Genomic DNA, 20,560 nt, shown 5'->3' with positions numbered 1-20,560 from the left:
GACAGTTCCATTAAAGCAGATGGGTTCCATCAGACAAAGAAGCTTTGGAACTGGCTGGACCAGAGAACTGCAAGAGAAGCCACTTGAGGGGCAACTGGGGGTGTTTCATGGGGTCATCCAAAGGCAACCGCCTCCTGCGGGTGGTCCCGCTGCAGGCACTGCACGTACCTGGCTGCCCAACACCTTCTTCTCAGCCTTCAGATCTTCTCGTAACAGCTCGAGCTCAGATGCAAGCTGTTTTCTCCGTTCTCTCCGCTCTCCCAGCTGACTTCCCAACTTTTCTATTGTTTCCTGACAGGTTTCCAGCATCTGCAACAAACAAAATTACGAGTCACTTCTACAGCATCGTTTATTCTAGCAAAAGAGAAACAAATTGCAGGAAATGTCTCTTCCAGAACACAAGGATAGGAAAAATGGTTATCGCAAGTTGCCAGCAGGATTCCGGCAGCTTATTCCCAGGGCTGACTGGACACATCTGAAGGCCTGGAACCTCCACATGACCCAAGATACCTTGGGAAGGTCCCCTCCCGCATGTAATAAGCTCTGTCTGGCTTGTACACCTGGCAGATCCAATTGTCTGGCTGGCAAGTAAATCGACAGGAAAGCCGGCCCAAAACCAGCTGGGGAAAAAGCCTTGTAAACGTACCTACAGGCTGCCTAGGTGTCACTAAACCTTAAACAAGAGGCAAAGGTGGGAACCCTCCACCCTCACCGGGGAGCCAGCAAGCTCCGCAGTGCTGAAGGCACCACAATCCCATCAGAGAGATGAGTTATCAGGGAGATAACATTGTTTGCTTTGCTCTAAGGACACCCACCTGCCTCGCCTGAGCTGCGGGGCCACGTATTCTCAGAAGGTGGTGACAAAGAGCCTCCACGGGAGATGCTTGTTTCATACATTTCTAAACAAAACAATTTCTTTCCCAAGGGAAACCTCTTACCTCTTGCATCTCTTGTGCTCCAGACGCCACCTGCTCTTCCCCACTCATCCCAGCTTTGTCCTTCTGCACTTCCAGCAACTCCGTTTCTAAACTTGTGATCTTAACACAAGGCAAACCACAGGTTAAAACCAAACCGGCGCTCACCGCTAGCGCTCACCGCACAACTGCTACTAAACCGCTCCTTGTGCTGCTGTTACAGAATAAGCCCCATGTTTGGAAGCGAGGAGTAGGAAGGGACGTGGACAGCCGCCAGCGCGGGCTCGCTCCAGCTCACATCGTTCACCCTGCTGCTTCAAAGGGGGAAGGAGCCATCCAAGGCCAAGTCAGAAAAGAAAGAGCCCTGCTCCGCAAAAGGAGAGAAATGAACCAGACACGTGGTGGAAATTCAAGGCCTCCGCAGCTTGCGGGCCTTCTGTGTGCCGCTCTCCCAACGCGGGTGACCCCACGAGACCCCCATTTCTATGGTGGGCCACCCTGCTTTCGCATCCTGCTGCACTGCCCGCTCCCCCGCGGCTGATCTCATCCGAGCAGACGTTGGACCTGGGCCACCAGGGGCTCGTCCTGGTGCCTCCACTGCCCGAAGGAGGTTTTAACTCCCTCCTGCGAGGCTCCGAGGACTTGAGCCAACAAAACACCGACCTTGTGCTTCTCCTGGCGGGAAAGAGATTGTCTGGACAAGTGCTCACTCTGCATCTGCGCCAGCCCCCTCCTGGGGAGTCCACCCGTGTGGGGGATCTCATGGGAGTCCTGCAGTTTTAAAGGGCTTAAAGGAGCTCGGAGCAGCCCAGCGTCTCCTCCCGATTATGGTTCCCGCAGACCCTTTGGCAAAATCCGAGCCTCGGCCCTCGCAGCTGCCCTGCTCCGCTGCCAGCCAGCCCGGCGTTCAGCAGCCTTTCCTTTCAGCTCCTTACGCTCCGCAGAAAGTTTGGGTTGGGTTTCTTATTTCTAAACCACCACGTCGCTGAACGAGGCCGGAGAGCAAGTGGGGACGCTGGAAGGGGATGAAGTCCGGCTGGAGGCGAAATCCCCGCTTCATCCGTAACACAGCGTTCACCGTCCTCACACGAGCAACCTCCATCACTCTGCTCGTACAGACGAGTGTACGGCGAGGCACGCGGGATGCCTTTCGCCCTGCTTTCTTTGCACTTATTTGGAGACGATCTTTCGTTCCTTTCCAACTGGGATGCCAAAACTAAAGAAGTGCCAAGTCTCTGCCAATCCCGCTCCGTGTACAGCGATTACAAAGCAGCATGGCAAGGCGCGGGAGCTTTGCGTTCACTGACAGGCTTCAGGCACAAGATGGCTCTCTTGAAGCTCCCTCTCTAACAGGGGAAAGCTGCCGTCATGCTGTTTTTTAAGATAGATGATGTTACCCCAGGCTAGGCGTTAAAAGCAAATCGGTGGGGTGAAACATCCAGGCCTCTTTACAGAAGAGCTGGAGGGCAAGAAACCCCCCGCCTCTTGCATGACTAGATGATGGTTTGGGGTTCAACAAGACTTTGGGGTTCTGGAAGGGATCTCAAAGGCGAAATGCACCTCCCCTCCCCATTCCCCAGCCAACCTGTGGGCACGAAGCTGGTACCCAACTATGCATTTCCATCGTTTTGCTTATTTTCCCTCCAAGCCACTAACTCCTCAGCGTTGAAGCTGCGCACCTAAGTCCCGTGCCAAGGGCAGAACAATACTCGCACTGTATCCCGGTGTCCTCGTTCGGAGTCGGTGGCCGAATCAGCCAATATTTTTGTAGGCGTGCCAAAATAGAAAAAGAATTCCAAGTGCTTCTCACATGAGGCAGCCTGGCAAGCACCCAGCAGCGCTGCTTTCTCCAGGCTCCAGTGCACCTGCCTCCGTGCAGTCCTTCCCCCATTGCCTCCAAGGCACCCAGAAGCCCCCTGGAGATGAAGGGCGCTGCTCTGCAGATCTACGCAGACACGGCATCTAACCAAGGGTTAACCCACCACCTTCCTCTTCCATCCCACACTCTGCCTGTCTCTCCTCCATCGCTCTGCGTGCCTCTTTTCTGTCTCTTTTTCAGTTCCGGCGGCTGCCAAGCTCATGCCAGGGACATGCCTTCCATCTCCCTGGCTACCTGGTGCTCCCCGCAGCGATCACCCCGCGTCCCCCGGAGCGGCGTTCCCAGGGATCTGTTTAACAAGGCACCGAGCAAAGAAGAGGATTCTCCAAACCGAAAACGCGTCTTGTTTGATTTGTGGAGGGTTGCGTTTATTCTCCTGCGGTGAGAAAGTTGGAAACGTTTTAGCGTGCGCTGAACAAACCCCGATTGAAACAAAAACGCAGTCGTGGTGGACAGACCTCTTGGCATTCCCGTCACAGAGCCTGCCCTTGGCTCCTCAGCTCCACGCTTAGAAACATGTCTGCTGGCACCCTTCGTTAAGGTATTTGAACATGCCTTCAGTCTGTTTCACTGTATTTAGAGACTTTTCCCTCACAGCCAGAAGCTACTGACAAGTAATTCATCTCTTCTTCCTTTCAACAACTCATCTCAGCAATGCGTGGCCGCTTCAGCGTTCACACGGGATATGCCTTCACACGTGCACCATCTCCTACGTCGTGTTTTAAGACAACAGCAAGTGTATGGACAGGCTGAGAGAGTTGGGGGGGGTCAGCCTGGAGAAGAGAAGGCTCCGGGGAGACCTTAGAGCACCTTCCAGTCCCTAAAGGGGCTCCAGGAAAGCTGGGGAGGGACTCTGGAGCAGGGAGGGGAGCCATGGGACGAGGGGGAATGGTTTTAAACTGCAAGAGGGGAGATTTAGATGAGATCTGAGGAAGAAATTCTTTGCTGTGAGGGCGGTGAGCCCCTGGCCCAGGCTGCCCAGAGAAGCTGTGGCTGCCCCATCCCTGGAGGGGTTCAAGGCCAGGTTGGACGGGGCTTGGAGCAACCTGGGCTGGTGGGAGGTGTCCCTGCTCAGAGCAGGGGGGCGGAACTAGAAGGTCCTTAAGATCCCTTCCAACCCAAACCATTCTGTGATTCTATGTCCAAGCACCACTCACTCTTGACTGAGAACCTGTGTGCCCCACTCTCACCTCAGAAATCCTAGGTCCTCTGTGGGCCGGTGCTGCTGCCCGGCAGTCCAGGACCATGATCACTGCAGAGAGCATCTCCTAACCACAGGCAGAGGGCAACTCAGCCCACGGAAGACCTTTTGGCCAAGCAGCAGACATTCAGCCAAAGGAAAGACCTCCACAGCCAACCTTTTTGGGGAGAAGCCCACCTACCCATCTAGCAGGACCAAGCTCTGGCCTCCTCTGTTCTCTCTGGCTATCAATTCTCCAGCTGCCCTGTCTGTAAGGCATCACACACCCTGGTAGCGATGCTGCAAATGGTATTTTTCCTAGGGGCAAGCAGTCAGTAAGCACAGATGATCCTCAAGGAGCTACTTCCAGAGGGATGGAGAGTCCATCCAGTAGATCGAGGCTAAAGACCACTCTGACAAAGGCAGCATCAGGCTGAGAAGCTTCAGCAATAACTTGATCCTGACTCAAAACACAGAGATGGCTTTGCAGGTGTTGCAAGGAGGCCTCTAACGTTGCTGTGCTTCTGGTAAACCAAGATGATCAACATGGTGCTTCACGTCTGCAATTTCCCCAAGGTTCCCTCTCACATGCAAATAACAAAGACTTTCTATCAACCTCCTAAAGTCAAAGGATGATCTGAATGGTCTCGTCCTGTTAACAGGAAAAGATCCAGCTTGCCCTTGCTTGAGGGTGCCCAAAACCGAGCAGGCCACGCGTAAGGAAGAGACTGGCGAGATCACATCTCGATCAAGATTGAACAGACCTTCTTCCAGATGGATCAGCTTATCACAGCTCTTCAAAAAGATGTGTCCAGCCACGCCTGCCCCATTCACCAGCAGACGCTGCAGCAAGAGACAGCGAGCGACAAGAGAACCTCAGCGTCCCCTTAAATTTGTTATTTCCAGCAGGGATGTCCCCAGGCAGTGCAGGTCCCCCCACACCCACAAGTGCCGCAGTGTTTGTCACATGGGCTGACAGGTCTCCAAGATGCTGCGCTTGGGGAAAAGCCAAAAGCGCAATCTTTTGTCATCAGCATGCTTAACTGGTGACCTTTCCTGGGGTCAGTGAGCCGCAGTGTCCCACACCGACCGTTTTCATCTGTTGGACAGGTCTGGAGAGGAGTTAGGGATTCCAGTCAAAGCCTGGACTTCTGTCACGGGTACCAGGTTAAGGGACACCTCATGGACTTCAGGAAAACCTCTTGCTTCTCTTCCAAGCCTCATGAGGACTTGAGGCTTCCTGGAACTTGCTTTTCGGCAGGAACGACAGGCAGAAGAAACAACCGTCCAACGCGGAAAAGCAGTTCCTGCAGGAGACAGACACTGAACTCCACCAGGAGCACCGAAGCCATCCAGGACAACCTCTCAGGGGAAATAAGAGCTTCTAAGCGACAAGAGATTCAGAAGACGTGGCTCCAGAGGAAAAAAAAAAGATGCAACTTGAATTTGAAACAAAAAGGTCTTGCTTCAGCTGAGCCAAGAAACAGAAGGGTGCACGGCCCACACGTACAGAAGGGCTGCAGGGGAAGGGAGGGCGGCTTGAAATAATCCACTCCCGTGGATGCAGAGGTACATTAGTAATTAACTCTGATGGCCCAGGCACCGAGGAGGGGGACAGGAGCTGGAAAAGACAACGCTGCTGTAACACTGGGGGAAATCTGCACCTCCGAGCAAGTGTCATTTACTCACTGCCGGAATTTTTTTCCTCCTTTTCTGAAACTGGCAGATTTTCCTAGTTGTATTTCTCGTCAGACTAAACAAAGCAGCGTGCGGGTTTAGGTCAAACATCATTTTATTTTACCAGTTGATACGCAGAGAGAAAAGCAGCTAGAATTAAACAAAACCAACCCGTGTTTTTTCCCTTACTTACTTTCTGGTGAAGTCCCTCCACCTCGTTCTCAAAGTGTTCCTTCTCCTGCTGGGTCTGGATCTGTGTCTCTCCCAGAATCGATTCCAGCTCTTCGTTGCGCTCAACCAAATCCTCGTGCTCCTGCTCCAGTTTCTGCAGCTTGTGAAGGAGCTGTGAATTCCTGCCCTCGATGTTCTCAATCACCTCTCGGCACCTGCGCACCAAAGACGGACATCCCCAAGGCATAACAACCGCTATGTGAACGCATCAACGCACATCCGAACCGCTCGTGAGGAGGAGCCAGTTTTTCACCATGGAATATTTCCGTCCCGCTGATTTCGAACCTTGCATCCAGCATGACCTCTCCCTGCTCTTATTGAGGTGTCGACGCATGGGAATTAGTGGTGACGGGCTCTACGCAAGTAACGATGTAAGTGTCTGGGGAGAAAACTGGACAGGCAGGGGGATGCCAACAGCAGAGAGACAACGGCAAATTCAACTGCTTGAGGTAGAGAAACAGGCTTGGGCATTTGAAGGGATATAAAAGAGACAGAGGGATGGGATCGGATGGCCTTTCCTCCAAGAACCTGCCAGAGGAGGTGCAGCAGCAGCTTCCCGAGCAGGCCACGGGAGAACGAAGCTTTGACTTCCCTTAAAAAATCCCAGTTTACGTATTGAAGTCTGAAAGCCAAGTTGTCTTGGTACACCCCTGGACAGCAACCGAATCCAGAGGAACCTCCCCAGCGACAAAGCAATTTTGAAATCAACACTTTTATCTGCCAAGAGCCACAAAAACCCAGTATTATTCTTGTAGAAAAGCAACAAACTAGAAAAAGTGGCAGAAAACAGCCCGCATCCTTGACGCCAAGGGCTACAGACCCACTCGGGACCGCATAACCTCCAAACTCTCTGATTTGGGAGCAGAGGAACAAAGCCGGTACCCAAGAGTATTCTAAAGAACCCAACACTTACATGCGCTCTGCAAGACAGAACACCAGCAACCAGAGCACCAGAAAACCACTGTGAAAACGCAACAGGCGAAGAAGGCTTTCTAAATTGCTCACCTTTTATGAAGCGTTTCACCACTCTGATATCTGTCTTCTTGATCCGAGCCAGCTTTGCCTGAAGCGTGGTCTCCTTCAACCCTCCCTTCATCCTTTGTGCCCTGCCACTGAAGAGAAAACGAGAAGTTAGCACGTAATTAGGACTGAAATCTTAGCACAACGTGATTCCAAAGGTACCCGAGGCTCTCATAAATAAACAAGACAATCAGAAAACACGAACTACATCTCCTACTGTAGATAATCCACCAGCCAAAAACTACCCGACACCCGTAATAATATGAAGGCACTAGTGGGTCTCAGCTTACGCCAACAGACCTGCTCCACAGTTAGTGCATTTGTCATGCTTAAGTCCTATGTCACACCTGCACAGGACACACACGTACGTAGAAAGGAGAACACAAGTGTTTCTGCACTTATTTATTCTTCATTTATGGCGTTATGAAACGTCTGTTTGCTCAATTCACTTTCTAGAATGGCAAATAAGTTTGCTGGTGGCACAAAGCCGGGGGGGGTGGCTGACACAGCAGGAGGCCGTGCCGCCATCCAGAGAGACCTGGACAGGCTGGAGAGTTGGGCGGTGAGGAACCTCATGAAGTTCAACCAGGGCAAGTGCAGGGTGCTGCACCCGTGGAGGAATAACCCCCCGCACCAGGACAGGTTGGGGGTGACCTGCTGGAGAGCAGCTCTGTGGAAAGAGACCTGGGAGTCCTGGGGGACAACAGGATGCCCATGAGCCAGCAATGGGCCCTTGTGGCCAAGAAGGCCAATGGCATCCTGGGGGACATCAAGAAGAGCGTGGGCAGCAGGTGGAGGGAGGTCATCCTCCCCCTCTGCTCCGCCCTGGGGAGGCCACAGCTGGAGCGCTGGGTCCAGTTCTGGGCTCCCCGGTTCCAGAAGGACGGGGAACTGCTGGAGAGGGGACAGCAAAGGGCTACCAAGGTGCTGAGGGGACTGGAACCCCTCTCTGATGAAGAAAGGCTGAGGGATTTGGGTCTCTCCAGTCTGGAAAAAAGACAGCTGAGGGGGGACCTTATCAACGCTGATAAATACTGAAAGGGGGGGTGTCAGGAGGATGGGGCCAGGCTCTTCTCAGTGGTGCCCAGTGACAGGACAAGGGGTAACGGGCACAAACGTGACCACGGGAAGTTCCATCTCAACACGAGGAGGAACTTCTTTGCTGTGAGGGTGGCAGAGCCCTGGCACAGGCTGCCCAGAGAGGTGGGGGAGTCTCCGTCTCTGGAGACATCCCAACCCCGCCTGGAGGCGTTCCTGTGCCACCTGCTGTGGGTGACCCTGCTCTGGCAGGGGGTGGGACAGGGTGATCTCCAGAGGTCCCTTCCAACCCTACGTTTCTGTGATTCTGTAAAAAAGCCCTTGAAGATACCTGCAGCGAGCACCCTGCGACTTCTTCTGTCTCGGCTGGTGCAGGCAATGGAATTCCTTGCTTCTCGCTCTTCTGATACTCACAGATCTCCTCTTTGAGCTGTTCAACCTTCAAAAGGAAAACACTTCCTTTTATTTTTGGTGAACGTTCATCTCGCTTGCCCAAAAATGAAGATTCCCCTCAAACTTGCTGTAGGTAAACTGCAAATTTATTAATATTAACTACTCGGCTTGAGGGACTAGTTGAGATCATGTGGCTGCTCCAGCTGGGTGGCCTCAGACTGTTTAGAGAGGTAAAGAGCAGTAAAAGGGGGGAGCGCCACGGTCCGTTAAAGGGTAAGTGATTTTTCCTTCATTTATTTCAATTACTGATCGCTCACACGTTGTACCGTCCCTTTTACCGAAGGGGATTGGGCGCAGAGGGCTCCCCCTCAGGTCCCAACCACTATTTCTGAGGACACCTTTTAGTCTTTGCTGTTCTCGATAGAATCGATGTAATATCAGGAGCAGGCGACTGTTCACGTCGCACAGTCACTCGCTCGCGCGCTCGCTCTCGGCTACCGCTCAGAGCAACAGCTCTGAGGTCGATTCCAGCCATTTACTGGGAAGCGCTGGGTCGTTCTGTGGTGGCTTCTGGACGGGTGTTCGTGAGCTCTTTTTCATATAAGTGTATATATATATATTTATACACACATTAAAGAAAAGAAATATATATACACACAAGAAATATACAGATACACGTACGCATTATACATGAGGCAGGTATAATCCCGTGCGCGCGTGGATGCCACCCAAGCCTCACGCAGTCGATGCCGGGGACCTCGCACAGGTCCAGCGGACCTTCGGTGTCCCAGGTTTATCATTTTTCGGGAATTCGACAGCGCCGCGAGGCTCTGGAGCGATCAGCCCTCGCGAAGCTTTCACACCCCACCCTCTCAGCGTGCATTTTCCCCTTCTCTTCAGCCTCGTGCGACGCCTCCAGCCACCCCCAGAGGCACCGGCAGAGCCCACCGGGGCCACAGGACCCCGGCTCCTGCGGGGTTAGGGCTCGATGGTGGAGCACGGGGCAGGGAGGAGGTCAGCGTCCCACAGAGCACCAAGCCAGAGCCCGCTGCCCAGGCGGCTCCTCGCCCTGCCGCCCACAACTCCCGGGCGGAAAAAAAAAAAAAAAAAAAAAAAGACTTCAGGATGCAGAACTTCTGTGCCTCGTCATAACGTACACCTTCAAGCTTCTAAAAATTAAAAATCGCCGTTTTCGAACATCTCTGCCAAGAGTTAAACCTCATTCCTAAGGAATAAAGGTAATTTAACTGTTAGCTTAACGACGCGGTTGGTTGGAAGCGATCTCAGTCTGGCTACTTTCTTTTTCTGTACAGAGAAACCAATACCTGGCATGTATCTGCATATTTCTTGTGTGTGTGTGTATATATATGTTTGGTTTTTTTTTTTAAGTATATCTAAAGAAAGAAATATATACACACAAGTATGCAGATACGTGCCAGGTATTGGTTTCTCTGTACAGAAAAAGACAAACCAATCTCAGCCTGGCCACCTTTTTCTTCTGTACAGAGAAACCAATACCTTACACGTATCTGCATACTTCTTGTGCGTGTATATTCCTTTTTTTTATATATATATTAAAAAAAATATATATATATATACACACACATGCGTATGTATACATAGTGACTGAAGAAAGCAATGTCCTGAAGAAAAGAAAACGTTATTTGAAATAAAAAAAAGAAAGAACAAAAAAAGAACAAAAAAAGAACAAAAAAAGAACAAAAAAAGAACAAAAAAAGAACAAAAAAAGAACAAAAAAAGAACAAAAAAAGAACAAAAAAAGAACAAAAAAAGAACAAAAAAAGAACAAAAAAAGAAAAGATGTAAAGGGAGGAATATGAGCTACAGAATTTTTTTTTTTTGCAGCCCCAGAGACAGACCGTCCTGCGAACAGGAGGCGTGAGATCACCGACGTGCTTAGACACCACGCTAGGGAAGAACCCGCAGCATTTCTAAATGCAAGGAGCGGAACTACATACTAAAATTTTTTAAATCCTCAAACGTGAATAAGTTACACTCAAGCAATTCGGTCTTCGACGTTACTGCAGAGAGACGGGCGTGGTATTCTCAGAGACGCCTCCATTGATTTAAAAATACTCATTGTAATCCCAGAGACCTGCACGACAGCAGCTGAGCTGCCTGTGCTGGGATGGGATAAGTGATTCCAGGCTGCTGGCAACCAACGGCACCTGCCGAAGGACCAATGTGGAGCGTTCGAGAGCTAAGAACGGAAACAGAATTCGTGCTACACGACACATTTTAATGGGAAACAGGTTCTTGTATTAATTCACTATTGGCAATCTCGGAAAGGAATGACCTTGTCGCCAAGGATTATTGCATTTGGAGAATCCGAAATTTATTACGTCAAGCATTTAACTAACAGTCATATAAGAGTAAGCATTTAACTAATAGTAACGTAGCAGTAAGTAATTCTCTTGAAGTCCACACAAAATGAAAAGGAATAAAGCTTATCTTCTACTGCACAAATCAGCACAGCCACACGAAAGAGCCAAAGGGGCTGAGAGGTATCAAAACACGAGCGTCAATTAAAAGCCATTTAAAACATAGCTAGTTTGGGGTTTTCGACTAAACTTATTCGCTGTTTTTAATAACGGTCCCCAAGAAAAGGCACAAGCGTTGCTTACCCTGTTTACCCACTTGATTTTGCACAAACATTGGCTGGTCACGGAACGCATCCAGCTGATCCTGTACGTCAGGCACAGGAAAACATGGATTTTGGGGCTCTATGACGCAAGCCCCAGAGCACACGTTGGGTTTGAGCCTGTACAGCCCCCTGCGTTCGGTGAACTATCGAACTCTCCCTGCACCGAACGATGCCACAAGAGCCAAAATTTTTTCAGGGCCGCAGTAACAGCAGCTGCTTTAAAACACCCTGTGTCTGGGTGGAGAATGGCCGGAGAGCAGCCCTGAGGAGAAGGACTTGGGGGTGTTGGTGGGTGAGAAGCTCAACACGCCCCAGCAACGTGTGCTGGCAGCCCAGAAACCCCCCGCGCCCCCGGCTGCATCCCCAGCAGCGTGGGCAGCAGGGCAAGGGGGGGGATTCTGCCCTTCTGCTCCGCTCTGGGAGACCCCCCTGCAGTGCTGCCTCCAGCGCTGGGGCACCGACAGCAGAAGGACACGGAGCTGTTGGAGTGGGGCCAGAGGAGGCCCCGGAGATGCTGGGAGGGCTGGAGCCCCTCTGCTGTGGGGACAGGCTGAGAGAGCTGGGGGGGGTCAGTCTGGAGAAGAGAAGGCTCCGGGGAGACCTTGGAGCCCCTTCCAGTCCCTAAAGGTGCTCCAGGAAAGGTGGGGAGGGACTCTGGAGCAGGGAGGGGAGCCATGGGACGAGGGGGAATGGTTTTAAACTGAAAGAGGGGAGATTTAGATTGGATCTTAGGAAGAAATTGTTTGCTGTGGGGGTGGTGAGCCCCTGGCCCAGGTTGCCCAGAGAAGCTGTGGCTGCCCCATCCCTGGAGGGGTTCAAGGCCAGGTTGGACGGGGCTTGGAGCAGCCTGGTCCAGTGGGAGGTGTCCCTGCTAGTGGTGTCCCTGTCTAGTGGGAGGTGGAACTAGATGGTCTTTAAGGTCCCTTCCAACCCAAACCATTCTGGGATTCTACGATTCTATTTATTCTGCCCATTGCCCAAATTTTAGTACTCCATGCGCCATGAAGCATCAGAACCGCAGCTCTGGCAAGTCTCGCTACAGACAAGAGAGGGGGAATAGAGGTAGGGCAGGTTAAGGAGTAGGACCGAACGCCAGGAGCCACCCCAGGAGTGTTGGCTACGCAGAGGCTTGTTGGTGCCATGGCAGGCCAGGAGATGCAGCAGCAGGAGATGGGTACTCACCAGATCGAGGAACGCCTTTCTCTCCAAGTCGAGCATTTGGACCCGAGCTCGCAGCGCCAGAATTTCCTTGTCCAGTCTGCTGTTGTGCTCCATGGCCTTCTGTAGCTCAGTCCTGTCTGTCCAGAACAGAAAATAACTGGTCACCGACACCAGTTTGGCCCTTGGCCAAGCTCGGAGGGGGGCTATCACATGAATACGATTTCCGAAATTGCACTGCCCTCATGCCCAGGTGGACGCGCGCGACAGCACAGAGGGAGGGTTCCCCATAGGGATGGGAACGCATTCTCCTACTCAAAGAGGAGAGGTTTCTGTTTCTGGAGATCCAGGTTCAACAGCAGCGCTGCGTTTATTACGGCAGCACAGCCGTCCCTCCGTAGTTATTCCAGGGACTCAGTTTACCTCTAGATAACGGAAAACGCCTCACCTCAGATATTTACGTATGGGTTTCACAAACAGTTAGGGTAAGTTCTGAAAAACCCAAACCACCACATTTCTCATTTTCATCATAAAATTCATAATTTGCCGCAAGCAGAAACACAATCACAGTTAACGTGCGAGCGCCGTGCTGGCATTAATATTTACGAAACGGGCCGCGACAGTAAGAATTATGGTTGATCCTCAATCCTTGAAATCTAAAGCTATAACCATATGGAACCATCACGCCAGTTAACGCAGACTTGCTGGTATTTCAAGTGCAAGAGATGGGAAAAGATGTTTGTATTAGGAGCACGCTGACAGAAACGTGTCCGAGTATACACTGGTACCCTAAATCTGAGTAAAACTGGCGAGAAGGCAGTTTTCCTTACGAAAAGGTGAACAAGGACTTTTCCCTCTTCGGCTTAATGCTGGGCACAGGGGATTTCAGCTTAAATCAACTTTTATTCAGGCAAAAATAAAACCACACCTACTCTCCTGGTCCCAATCTGGCAAAAACCCCACAACCCCAAACGCCTGTTTCCGACAAGGATTTTGATAGTGGACTTTCAGTTTTATAATTTAAAATAAGAGGCGAGGAACACCTTCTGCTGAAGCGTTCCTTTTGCTGAAAAGCCCGTTTGCCACTGCAGAAAGCCTCCATAAAATTCTGAAGCTTCTCTGCTTATAAATACCTTATAAATGCTTATTAAAAAAAAAAAAAGACTTACCGCTCGCTCTCCATTTGCTCTCCCCTTCTTCCCGGCTCTCAGGGGCTTGCAGGGCTGAGCACGGGGCTGATCCTACGAGGACAACAGAGGGACAGTTTTGCCGTGGCAGCCCATTTGTATGCTTCTGGACACGAAGCTCTACAACATTTTTAGTGGACTTAAATACAGAGTCGAAGGAAAACTAAAGAAGGAAAATTAAAGCAGCAGGCAGCTAAGCACACAATTTCAAATCTCTAGTCACCATCACCAAAGACCTAACAACTGGGCTCCAAACTGGCCAGGAGCAATTTCTCATCGATGCAAACAAGCAGCTGCGAATTACCATTGAACCAAAATACAGCGCTTAAGTGGAGTTTTACTAAAGATCGGAGAGATTTCACTTCAGGTTTTTATTAGGAAATCAATTTCTTTCCAGAGCAGACGGCACTGAAGCTCGTCGGGAGAAGGCGTGCAGATATACATCGTCAGGGACGGTCACTAAGACGTTGCAACGCTAATTTTGCGGACTAAGACTCACAGCACAATAAACCACGCGGACATAACAAGCATTAAACCCTTACTCACAGTCTGGAAAGCTTTATATTCGTTTGATACTTAAGATGACTATAAAACACAGGTTTCCCCAGGCAGGCTGCGACCCACTGAGAGGAGTCGGAGGCTGCAGCCCGTCCGCGAGCGGGAGCAGTGGCACTGTTCGGAGGCTGCGGCACAACGCTCGCTCCCTCCCCAGGGACGCGCGGGCATCGATCGATAACACAAAGCAGGCGCCCGCAGAGTGCTCGTTTCCCTGCCTTTGATTAAAAGGCTGTAAACGATGGGTTTGGAGGCTGGCCGGGAGGTTTAGCTAGGTCTGAGCGTTGTGCGGGAGCTGCCAGGTCAGCATCAGGACCTGCCACTCGCCCATAAACCGCGCTCGGGTGGTCCCGCTCTCCTTAAGCAAGTCAGTCTCCGCGCAGGCAGGTGGGGCGGGCACACGCTGTCGCGCCACATTTTGCCGTTCTCCACTGAAATTCTGCATCGCGGATTTTGGGACAACGTAGATAACCCAGAGAAAAAGCATCCAGAAACCAGTGTGTTTTGCTCAGGAAACCTCCTGCAGGAGGCAGCAGCAAAGCACCTGGCCTTAGGGACCACCGCAGCGGGAGCTTTATCAAGCAGTTTGATTTCTCTCCAGAAAGCTGCTTATTTTTACGGTCAGTATTTAAAAAAAAAAAAAATAAAAAATAATAATACTCAAGGGCTGCTCAACAACAGTTATTTCAATGAGGAGGTTAAACATATATTAGCAGTGATAAGAATCTAACCGGTCACTTCAAGACTGCAGATGAGCTCCGGTTAAGGGCACTTGATAACAACTCATAACGAGGGAGCATCCCAAACAGAGCAGCTGAAGAACCCAGAGACGAGTGCTGCAGCTGGGCTAACGCCGCGTACGCGGTATTTTCGCAACTCTTTCTGCATCAAGTCGTCATTTCCTCTCCGTCCCCTCCTGGGGCGTGAATTTCTCCCTGCGTACGAGCCAGGGAGAAGAACTCACTCAAGACACTGCTGCTGGAATGGCGGAGCAGATAACCCCACGTCTCAACTTCCCCCACTCGGAATTAATTGGTTCGTGACTGTTAATGACCGCATTCAGAGCTCCTAGGCAGCAGGCTAACATCCGACAGGGATTTTTCCACATGACACGCAGAGAGAAGCCTGCCTCCAACTCCCCTGGGTGAGAAGTCCAAGGCTGACGCTAACCAGGGGGGGTGCTAAGTGCAGGCCAGTAATGAGGAGTGGCCACGAGAGAAGCGCTTGCCTGTTTTGCTCTGCTCCTTTCTTTGTGCATCCAGCTCAGCCGCCAACCTCCGGATCTCCTCCCGGGCCATCAGCAGCCTCTGCGTGGCCTCATCCAGGTCTCGTTCAACTCTTGCACGTGATGCTTGTTCCCTCTCCAGCTCTTCCCTGTAGAACTGAAACACAAGGGCTGATGTTCCAACAGAAAGGAGATAACCCTCCTGGCGATGTGACCAGGGCAGGTCCCCCCTCCGCACTACTGACCCGTCAGAACAAGGGTGGCAACGCAAACAGAAAGCAGAAGCCACTGCAGAGGCAGAAGACAGACTCTGGATAGACAGAAGACAGACAGTGGACAACCCTCTTCACCATGCTCCCTTGCCAAAAAGCAGGCGTGAGCAGCACGCCGCGGCTGTTTGCCTACACAAGGCTCTGGTTTTCCCTCCCTGAGACAATGCCATTAATCAAGATATGTTTTCAAACACATAAGTGTCTTCGAAGCAGAGGGCTCCACCACACCCCGTGACAGTTCGCTCCAAGGACAAGCCGATTCTCAAAGTGCGTGGTCCCGTGGCCGTGGTTAGAGCTGGCCCCAGGCCATCCCGGCACAGCAGACCTCATCCTTCTGTCTGCGCTTGATCCCAGGGTGCAGAAGACCCTGCTCCCACTGACGTGTGATTCCGCAGGAAAGTCGTTTCAGCTGGTATAAAAAGAGCTATTCCTCACCACCTTGACTTTGACCCACTCATCTCCAATGACATTTCTTTGACTTATCATTAAAGGTAGGCGAGCGCTCACAAGCCAGCCCTGACCCAAAGCTGGTGAGATGTTAACCCTGGCTCTCGGCAGAAGCGATTAACTCGTGCGTAGCACCAGCTAAAACCAATAAAAAAAAACCTCACAGCACGCTCAAGAACAGGCCCACCGCTTGAAATCTCAACCACGGGCCACGCCATCAGCAAGAAAACGCGCAAATACATTACCTGATTCATTGCCTCTCCAGTAAGCTGCGTGGATTCGTGCTGCTGTCGGAGTTCATCTTCTAACGTCTGATGAACGTGGTGAAACTCATCCTTGCACAGAAAGAGATTTTAGTAAATCAACACCACCAGAACACGTGCTGCCACGTATCCTTAGACACCGTGTGTAGGATTTTCTGCTTCAACACATCTTGGTTAGAAGGGGATTTGTAATCATACCTTATGTTTGAAAAGAACGTTTCAACCAGAGTTATCCCAAATCCTCGTGAAAATCCCTCAGTTGTCTCAGCTACTACTGGGAACTCTGCGGGTTCACTACTTTTTTTTTGTTTTTTTTAAACCTGTGATCTCCTTGGCCTCTTCCTTTTAGAGCCCGCGGGCTCAGCTTTGCCCAAAGCAATGTATTTGGGCCTGAGCGGGCTTGACTCGCTTCATCAGAGCAACGCTGGGTCACCTCCCCACGTCCCTCTCTCTTGAGCCGCTTATCAAGTTAACAGACCCCTGCTCCCCTGCAGCCAGCGCACAGGAACCAGCACCAAGGATGCGCTAACGCTCAGGGGGTCGGCTGTCATTAATATTTTGCACCTCGGCTCTAGAGAGGTGAGCGTGCTTGCACGCGCAGAGCTCAGAAAGCATTTCCCCACCCAGAGACGACTACACGAAGACGCATGTTTGTACCCCGGCTTTTTGCATTAGCGAGGATGCATTAAAATAAAAAAAAAAAAAAAAAATCAATTATGCTTGAGCAGTCCAGCTAAAAGCTGCATTCATTTCTGTAACGGACAGGAACGTATCCGGACCTTCGGTCTAAGGGTGAAACAAGTACGTAACAGGTCATTTGCGAATAAGAAAGGCTACATGTTCCAGTAAACGGAGTAACAAGAGCAATTAACCTATTAACCTGTAACACTGCCGCGGCTCTAATGATTCTGTAAAACAAGTGTGATGCTACCCCAAACAATGGAGCGCTTAATCAACAGTTTCTAGTTCACAAGCACAGACAGCAATGACATCATCCGGGGAGAAGAAAGAGTCCGCTTTAGAGAAACTGTTTTCCTGGGAAATAGATCTCCGGTCTGTCTGTCACCTGGTTTTAAAAACACAGAGAGAAAGGTGCCCAGTGTAAGAATCCCAAAGAAGTTGTGTTTGATTAACACTGGTGCTAAGCACCAGTATATGTTAGGGGCAGACATGCTGGGAAGCAGCTCTGAGGAGAAGGACCTGGGGGTCCTGGTAGACAGCAAATTATCCATGAGCCAGCAGTGTGCCCTTGTCGCCAAGAAGGCCAATGGCATCCTGGGCTGCATAGGGAAGAGTGTGGCCAGTAGGTCGAGGGAGGTCATTCTCCCCCTCTACTCTGCACTGGTGAGGCCACAACTGGAGTACTGTGTCCAGTTTTGGGCTCCCCAGTTCAAGAGGGACAGGGAACTACTGGAGCGAGTCCAGCGAAGGGCAACCAAGATGATTATGGGATTGGAGCATCTCCCTGATGAGGAAAGGCTGAGAGAGCTGGGACTCTTTAGCCTGGAGAAGAGAAGGTTGAGGGGGGACCTGATTAATGTTTACAAGTATCTAAAGGGTGGGTTTAAGGAGGACGGAGCCAGACTCTTTTCAATGGTTCCCAGTGACAGGACAAGGGGCAATGGGCACAAGCTGGAACATAGGAAGTTCCGTTCAAATACACGGAAAAACTTCTTTACGGCGAGGGTGACAGAGCCCTGGGACAGGCTGCCCAGGGAGGGTGTGGAGTCCCCTTCTCTGGAGATTTTCAAGACCCGCCTGGATGCAGCCCTGAGGGATGTGCTTTGGGCAATCCTGCTCTAGCAGGGGAGTGGGACTACATGATCTCTAGAGGTCCCTTCCAACTCTGAAGATTCCGTGATTCGCAACGAGGAGCGTTAATCTTACAATGGGTTTCGATCATGCAAGAATATATTTCCCTTTAATAAGTCTCATTCCTCAAAACAGCTGCACGTGAAGTGGGTAAAAATCAGGTATTTACAGCCTTGTCCACCTACTAGGGGACTCTGGCACCATGGAGAGGAGGAATTCAAGTCAACTCCACGCTGCACTTCACACATAGAGTGCCTACGTTGTCTCCCCGTACAGCACTTCGCCTTGGCTCTGTCCTTCAGCCAGCCCAGCTGCACCAGCGCTCTCTCCATCTTCACCCAGCAGTCAAGACCAGGCCGGTTACTGAAACATGGTCGTTACAGGATCATTGGAAAGAAGGGTCCCGCGAGGGGACTGCTCGGAGAAGTCAGCTGCACCCTCAACGACAAGCTCTGTGCGAGAAGGCTTGGATACGACGCCAGGCTTGCGGGCACCTGCGTCCTCCGTTTGCCCTGGCCCCACTGCCCTTGCTCAGCCGCGGCTCCGAAGGAAGAGCAAATCCAATCACAGCTGGTAAATGCTTGGGAGAAGACGTGGTTAACTGGTGTTTCGCTGGAAGCTCTGCTTCCCCTTTTTAACTACAGTGGGGTTTCTACCACAATGCTTCGCAGGAAAAAATGGCGTGCTCGCAGCAAATATTTGCATCAAATGACAGGGATTCACGGGCAGATTACTCGGGATTTGCAGAGAGGTGTTTTCTATCCAAGAGCAGGGGACAGCACATCGGGGCAGATTCTCTTCCTCACTTCAAACAGATTCTTTGATTCCAAGGTGGATATTTACACCTGAAGGTGTTACTGTACCATGGGTGAATCCTGAATGACACCCAGCTCTGCAGTAGTTAGGCATATTGGGGCTCTCCAGCCAGAAAGGGATGCTCTTGAGGTCGGTAAAATCCCAAGTGGCACAGAAAAGGTGGATAAAAAGGCAATTGTTCACTGCCTCTGAACACAAGGGCTGGAGAGCATCAATCGGAGCCAGGAGACAGCAGGCTGAGACAAAGGAACTTCATGTGGCAGTGGCTGAGCTGCGGAAGTCCTTGCTACAAGACGTCGATGATATTAAGAAAACTGCGTGGGTTTAACAAGCAACCAAATTCACGGAAGATAAAAACAAATCAAGGAGTACTAGACACAATGGCACCTCTGGTACAGACACTACACACCACTGGAGGCAAGGGGAGCACTGGCGATGAACTGTCACGACATGTTTGCCCTCCTATGAACCCGTCTTCTGAGGTTTTGCATTTGGCTCCTGGTCAGATGGTGCCAACGCAGCCCAGAGCACACTGAGCTGCTCAGCGGGTCTGCCGAGCCTCCCTCCTTCAGCGAGCTCACCCAAAAAAAGCCCAAGAAGCTTCTCAACTCCAAACCAGTTTTATCAGAATGAAAAACTAGAACCTAAAAACCGTAGAAAGTTCAAGGTAGCGACAGCAGACGAGACAGCAATGAAGTGCTCTGTCTGCAAGTCTTTTACCTGCTTGTGCCCCAGCCAACGCCACGTTGGAGGTCACCAAACCCTGCTGGGTCCCCCCCTGTCCCCAGGAGGGCTTTCCTGGGAATCCTGGCTGGCTGCTCTTTGCCGGGGCTGCAGCTCCTGGCCTTCTCGTGTCCCCCTCGCAGCCTGGAGCCGTCTCCCCTAAGCTCACCCCCCGGGTCCCCAGGCAGGAGCAACCCCTCTCCCTCCAGGGGGACAACCCGGCCTGGCCACTTCGGAAGTGGCAGAAGGAGGGTGGGAAAAAGAAAAAGACTTAATGCTCTGCATCACAAATCCTGCAGGGCTAAACAGGGCCTAGACCTGACCCAGCACAGCAATTTTTATGCTCCTGTATGTCCAACAGCCATTGCTGTCAGAAGTAAGTTATGGATGAGGCCAGGGGGAATAGCAACGTGGGAGAAACAGCTACAAGGCCTGGGCTCCAGCTCCATGAAACAGCCATATTCAGGAGCAGGTGGAAATCGGTGGCCTTGGTGGGAGGGAGATCTCCCTAACTGAGGTGATCGGTCACAAACTGCCTCTCCAACATGCAGCAGCTGCTGCTCCTCCTCCACCATTTGTCAGTGCTCTTCATCTCGACCTCGGAAAGCAAAGACTCAAGACATGGAAGGTCCTCTCTAACCTGCCAATCATCAAGTCACGCTGTGAAATTCATTTCCTGAGCTCAGTTTGTAAAGAGAGGTTTGCTCAACTTCCACCCTCTAGCTCAGCAGCCAGAAGACAAGGAAAGAGTTTTAATCTCACCTAAAGTATAGGGAAATTTTTTTTTCTTCAATTAATGGCTTTCAGGGGAACTCAGCCACCTGGAATTAAACACTGGATCATCGGGAAATCTGGATTAGTAGAAAATCATTACGCAGTGAAGATCCTCAGACCAACTCTATCACAAACTCTTCAACATTTGCTCTGTTAAAATTAACCCTATGCAAGATGTGGGAGCAAATCAAGTGTAAGTACACGTGTGTGAAAACTAATAAAGAAATCAACTTCAGCGTTAAGGATCCCCGGTGTCCTCATAGATAGGAGAAATATTTTTACTTTAAAAAAAAAATATCCCGAAGACAATCTTTTTCCCCAATGTGCTTTC

At 51.0% G+C, this 20,560-nt stretch overlaps 1 protein-coding gene across 17 annotated transcripts in view; it reads right to left on the bottom strand.

The window, feature by feature from the left end:
* The window catches only part of CCDC30 (coiled-coil domain containing 30), a 47,060-nt gene that overhangs the window by 16,940 nt on the left and 9,560 nt on the right, over positions 1-20,560 (bottom strand). For all 17 annotated transcript variants that reach the window (XM_054222782.1, XM_054222786.1, XM_054222784.1 and 14 more), the window contains 9 exons: positions 16,087-16,176; positions 15,126-15,279; positions 13,325-13,396; positions 12,180-12,295; positions 8,271-8,378; positions 6,887-6,993; positions 5,844-6,036; positions 939-1,037; positions 169-309 (listed from right to left, as the gene is read on the bottom strand). In XM_054222782.1, the coding sequence (XP_054078757.1) occupies positions 169-309; positions 939-1,037; positions 5,844-6,036; positions 6,887-6,993; positions 8,271-8,378; positions 12,180-12,295; positions 13,325-13,396; positions 15,126-15,279; positions 16,087-16,176 (1,080 nt within the window). The remainder of the gene's footprint in view (positions 1-168; positions 310-938; positions 1,038-5,843; positions 6,037-6,886; positions 6,994-8,270; positions 8,379-12,179; positions 12,296-13,324; positions 13,397-15,125; positions 15,280-16,086; positions 16,177-20,560) is intronic.

This window comes from Rissa tridactyla, chromosome 16 (genome assembly GCF_028500815.1).
Source record: "Rissa tridactyla isolate bRisTri1 chromosome 16, bRisTri1.patW.cur.20221130, whole genome shotgun sequence".
Lineage (NCBI taxonomy): Eukaryota > Metazoa > Chordata > Aves > Charadriiformes > Laridae > Rissa > Rissa tridactyla.
Note: the sequence above shows the minus strand (reverse complement) of the source record. Positions and strands in the feature narration are given on the sequence as shown.